At 38.4% G+C, this 5,771-nt stretch overlaps 1 protein-coding gene across 1 annotated transcript in view; it reads right to left on the reverse strand.

Annotated features, from left to right (window-relative positions):
* Positions 1 to 3,880: 3,880 nt before the first annotated feature.
* cryba2b (crystallin, beta A2b) overlaps positions 3,881 to 5,771 on the reverse strand; it is an 11,964-nt gene continuing 10,073 nt past the window's right edge. Inside the window, exon 5 of the mRNA XM_061918492.1 lies at positions 3,881 to 4,221. Coding sequence (XP_061774476.1) covers positions 4,074 to 4,221 — 148 coding nt within the window. The 3' untranslated portion in view covers positions 3,881 to 4,073. The remainder of the gene's footprint in view (positions 4,222 to 5,771) is intronic.

Genomic DNA, 5,771 nt, shown 5'->3' on the forward strand with positions numbered 1-5,771 from the left:
TGGGTTCCCTCCGGGTACTTCGGCTTCCTCCCACTTCCAAAGACATGCACCTGGGGATAGGTTGATTGGCAACACTAAATTGGCTCTAGTGTGTGAATGAGAGTGTGAATGTTGTATGTCTATCTGTGTTTGCCCTGCGATGAGTTGGCGACTTGTCCAGGGTGCACACCGTCTTCCGCCCGGTTGTAGCTGAGATAGGCACCAGCGCCCCCCACGATCCCAAAGGGAATAAGCGGTAGAAAATGGAAGGGTAGAGTACCCAAAGATTGTACTCAAGTAAAAGCACCGTTACTTTAGAACATGAGTGTCAAACTCTGGCACGCATACTTTCATTTGGCCCTTGAGGCAATATCAAATTAACATTGGAGCTGGCCTGCCGGTATTATAAGGCGGCGGTTCATTCACTCATACTTGCCAACCTTCCCGATTTTCCTGGGAGACTCCTGAAGTTCAAAGCCCCTCCCGAAAATCTCCAGGGGCAAACATTATCCTGATATCCACCCGGACAAAAATATTGGGGGCGTGCCTTAAAAGCACTGCCTTTAGCGTTCTCTACAACCTGTCGTCACATCCACTTTTCCTCCATACAAACAGCGTGTCAGCCAAGCCCCATAACATACGCGGGTGGTACACACAAGGTGAACGCAAAGCATACTTGGTCAACAGCCATACAGGTCACACTGTGGGTGGACGTATAAACAACTTTAACACAGTTACAAATATGCGCCACACTGTGAACCCACACCTAACAAGACAACAAACACATTTTGGGAGAACATTCGCACCGTAACACAACTTAAACACAACAGAAGAAATACCCAGAAGCCGTTGCAGCACTAACTCTTCCGGAACGCTACAATATACAACCCCTGCTACCACCAAACCAAATTTATTAGCCTGTGGAAAAAATTAGTGTTGATATTTACCTCGGAAGGCTGCAAATAGAAAAGAAGCATTACATTTTTCATTTAAATAATTTAATATACCATTACTGTTTTTTCATTTGTTTTTTTGAAAGTTGGATTTGCACTATTAAGCTATATATGCGTTGCTTGTTCCATATTCAGTGTTGAAGCAAATCAGTGTAGCAAACTCAGCAATAATTAATGTTTTATTCATGCACTTTCTCTTGCTACTTCAAGGCTTGAATGTTTGATTTATTCATTGTTATTTTATTTTCAAATGTATTTTTAGCCTGTGGAAAAAGTTTATTTTGGTATTTACCTCAGAAGGCTGGAAATAGAGAAGAGGCATTAAATTTTGATTAAAATTGTATTTGATATGCCACATGTCACTATAAAGTTATATAAGCCTTGCTTGTTCATTGTTCAATGCAAAACTTGATTGGGTCCCTATTAAAAGGTTAATTTGTTCAACCTCGGCCCGCAGCTTTGTTCAGTTTTAAATTTTGGCCTACTCTGTATTTGAGTTTGACACCCCTGCTTTAGAATAATATGACTCAAGTCAAAGTAAAAAGTAGTCATCAAAATGATTACTCTAGTATAAGTAAAAAGAGTATTTGGTGGAAAAAATACTGCATTATTGAGTAACTTGTGAGTAACTTCTGATTTATTTAGTAGCTATGGTATAATGGTTATTGGACCACAATTGTAGTTAATGTGAGTGTGTGAAACATAAACATCATATACAATTTCTTGCAAAATGTTTTCTCTTCTTGGAAGTGGATTTCATGTAGGCTGAAAGTTCAACGTTTTTACTGACACAGATGACAGCACATCATACACATGTTATTTTTACCATAGGTGGGTAGAGTACCCAAAAATTGTACTCAAGTAAGCGTATTGTTACATTTGAGTAATATGACTCAAGTAAAAGCAAAAAGTAGGTCATCAATATTACACTAGTAAGAGTAAGTAAGTATTGCGTGAAAAATCTACTCCAGTATTGAGTAACTTGTGAGTAACTTCTGATTTATTCAGTAGCTATTGTATAAGGGTTCTTGGACTACAATTGTAGTTAATGTGAGGGTGCGTGTGTGAAACAAAAAAATCCTACACAATTTCTTGCAACATGTGTTCTCTTGTTGCCAGTGGAATTTTTGTAGGATGAAATGTCAACCTTTCTACTGACACCGATGACAGCACATAATACAAATATTCTTTTTACCAGAGGTGGGTAAAGTACACAAATATTATACTCAAGTTAGAGTTCCGTTACTTTCGAATAATATGACTCAAGTCAAAGTAAATAGTCCTTAACAAAATTATTACTCTCGTAAGAGTAAAAAGATACTGCATTATTGAGTAACCTGTGTGTAACTTCTGATTTATTTATTAGCTATATAATAATGGCTCTTGGACTACGATTGTAGTTAATGTGAGGGTCCATTGGAGAACCATTAAAATCATAAACAATTTCTTGCAACATATTTTCTCTTGTTAGAAGTGGAATTCATGAAGGCTGAATTTTCAACATTTCTACTGACACAGATGACAGCACATGTTATAAAACATATATCATTATAAGAAGGCTAGTCTAATGTCATGTCACTTTTTACAATCAGTATGTTTCTGTGCACTAAATGAGTCTGATTTGGTCAAATAATTCAGTTTCTTTTATTTTCTCAGCTACATGCCAAGATGTAGTTTCCAAGCAATTATCTCTAATGTGACAGATGGCCATACGCAGTGTGCCTTTCGTACACTTGTTAGCAATGTGGTAAAGTAATTACAGCAGAAGTGAATGCTAAGAAATAAAAATAAATCCTCCGTGATTTTAATGTTTTAATGTGTTTAAATGATACTTGTGGTTATTAGGATCATCAAACATACACAAAGATTGCTTTTTCACTCAACTGTTTTAGGAGGTGTCTGCTTACTAGTTGTCTCAAACTGTGCCGGCGTCATGTCACGTAATAAAAGTCAATTCTTTGGGAACATTCTGACACACATACTTTAAAATACTGACCTATTTCAACCTTATATGTCTGAACTTTGTGCTTGTTCGGCGTACATAAACAGTTCCTCACCACCGGCTTGTTATCTGCCCGGTAGAATGTCAGGCTTCGTTTGATCTTGAGACTAGACTGGATGAATGAGAATATATTCAGTATGATTTAATAGTACCTGATAGTCGGAGGGGTGTGTCCACGAGTGTCTTGAGGCCAGTGTCTGAGGGAAGTATACGGCAGATACAATGACGGCGCAAACGCCACAGATCTCCGGTATGAGGCGACTTTTTAACAGTTTTTTCACCGAAACCTGCTGGTTGACAAGTGGTCGGGATCCATGTTCGCTTGACCGCTCTGATCCATAGTAAAGCTTCACCTCCGGGAATTTAAAAAAATGAATCACCGTGTGTTTGTGTGGCTAAAGGCTAAAGCTTCCCAACTCCATCTTTCTACTTTGACTTCTCCATTATTAATTGAACAAATTGCAAAAGATTCAGCAACACAGATGTCCAGAATTAATTGCGTGATGAAAAGAGACGACTTTTAGCCGTAAACTAAACAGGCCGTATTGCAATGTTAATATTTCATCATTGATATATAAACTATCAGACTGTGTGGTAGGTAAGAGTGGGTTTCAGGAGGCTTTTAAGAGCCTTAAAATATATATTTATAAATATGTATTTATAAAATGACCCAGACATGATTTGCAATTTAAGAAAAATACTGCAAAAATGTGGAAAAAAACCCTAGCAAAACATGCAAGCAAAGTGTAAAAATAACCCAATATCTGATAATAAATATCTTCCATGGAGAACATTGCACAAATGTCTCCCCTGTCTCTATGTCAAACGGCGAGGCCTGCAAAGGTCTGTAATAAAGATGTAGTCTTCACATTTTCTACATATCAACCGAGCAGTATGAACTTGTTCAGGATGATCACTGGAAATGTAAAAGGAAAATGCAACGTGCTTTAGTGTTGAAGAAAATCTTTTATTTCCTAATTCCTTAAACAGGCTTCAGCACGGTAAAAGAAGTACACTCAGATATCCATACGTGCATCACAGCGCGATAGAAAGACTTGAGTTCATCTACACTTCTGTGCTGGTGTTTAGTCCGGGTCGGAGATGAGGAAAGGGGTCAGTTTTTCAGGGTTGAGTCAGGCTTAGTGCTGGATCCTACGAATGGACTGCACCTGGTTGGTGTGAGCCTGAGTGCTGTACTCGTTGTAGTTCCTGTACTCGCCTTGGTGTCTGTCTCTCTCCAGAATGTACTGGTAGCCTCGGTAACCGGGGAACTGGTAGGCAACCCAGCTGTGTGTGGATAGAGAGCCAGGCAGAAGTCCCATTAGAACAGGGGTGTCAAACTCATTGTAGATCGGGGGCCACATGGAGAAAAATCTACCCCCAATTGGACCAGACTGGTAAAATCACGGCACGATAACTTAAAAATAAAGACAACTTCAGATTACTTTGTTTCAAATTAGAACTAGCGGATTCTGAAATTGAACAAATCATAATGTTGTTTGGTTTTTTTTATATTTAAGGTTAATAGTATTATATCTTTGTTAGTCGTTATTTATATTTTCTGAATAAATTATGTGATAATGTTCATCAGTCAACTCATTGGTGTTAATTTTCAATCTATCAAGACAAAAAAATTATGTAAAAATGTAATTACAGGATGTTATTTATGTCATTTGATCATTTTCCTCTGCATGTGGTTTATTTTCTATACATGTAGCATCATCTACAAAGATACAAAGAATTGCTATTGCGACATCCAGTGGACACATTTAGAACAGCAGTTTCTTTCATTCAAAAATTTCAGGTTCATTTTTATACATAAAACCTGTTCCTGGTCCTGTTCCTGCCCTCGGGCCGTACGTTTGACACCGCTGCATTAAAACATCTTCTGTTAAGTTTTGTAAAGAATCTATAAATGTTTACTACAATACTGTTTGGCAGAGAAACTAGAAAAAAGGGAAACTCCGACAATCCAAAATAATATATTTTTATTTTTTATCGTACTTACACCAATTGTTGTTGTTTTTTTATATTAAAATGTTACTGAAGCCGACGCTGACTATTAATCACCATTGTTCGCGGACGATAAGCCCCTCATTTTTTTCCTCAAGCTTTTAACACTGCGGCTTATGCAGAGGTGCGACTAATTTATGTTTTTCCTTCGCTAACGACCATGATGTTTTGTATACAAAGTAGTAGCACCCACACAGAGACTGAAAAGGTTTGTTATTGTTTGTGCTATGGCGCTCACCGATAGATAGTCTGCAGTATTTGTTGCGTTTTGGACGCATGTTGATGCACAAAGTGTCACCCCCGAATGCTACAGGACTTCGGACAGGCAGGATTGCAGGTAAGAGCTTGTTTAATATACAAAATACAAAAGAACACTTGTACAAAAGGCAAGGAAAAGCGTGCCGATGCACTGAAAGCTAAATGCTAAAGTTTAGCAAGAATCGATTTCAGAGTCCGCAGAAGCGCGAGCCGAGCGCGCGGAAGCTAAACTAGGACTTAGCAGAGTAAATACAAAGAGGAATACCAAACGCAAATGTTGCATAGAGCAAACAAAATATCCAGACAGAACTCAGGTAGCAGGCGGGCTTAAATACTAACATAACAATCCAAAACAGGTGTGCGTCAGGCGCCAGTGCAGGTGAAACAAATGAAGTCGCCATGGTGATGCATACAAACGAGGAAGTGCTCAAAACAAAGGGATCGGCAGAGTCCAGATATAATATGGAAATACACAAAAAGGACTCTAACAAAGACTAGAGATGTGATCCGGAAACCGGATCACAACAGTATTTCCTTCTATTTCGTGCCTTGAACCGGAACTATGA

Source organism: Nerophis ophidion, linkage group LG13 (genome assembly GCF_033978795.1).
Source record: "Nerophis ophidion isolate RoL-2023_Sa linkage group LG13, RoL_Noph_v1.0, whole genome shotgun sequence".
Lineage (NCBI taxonomy): Eukaryota > Metazoa > Chordata > Actinopteri > Syngnathiformes > Syngnathidae > Nerophis > Nerophis ophidion.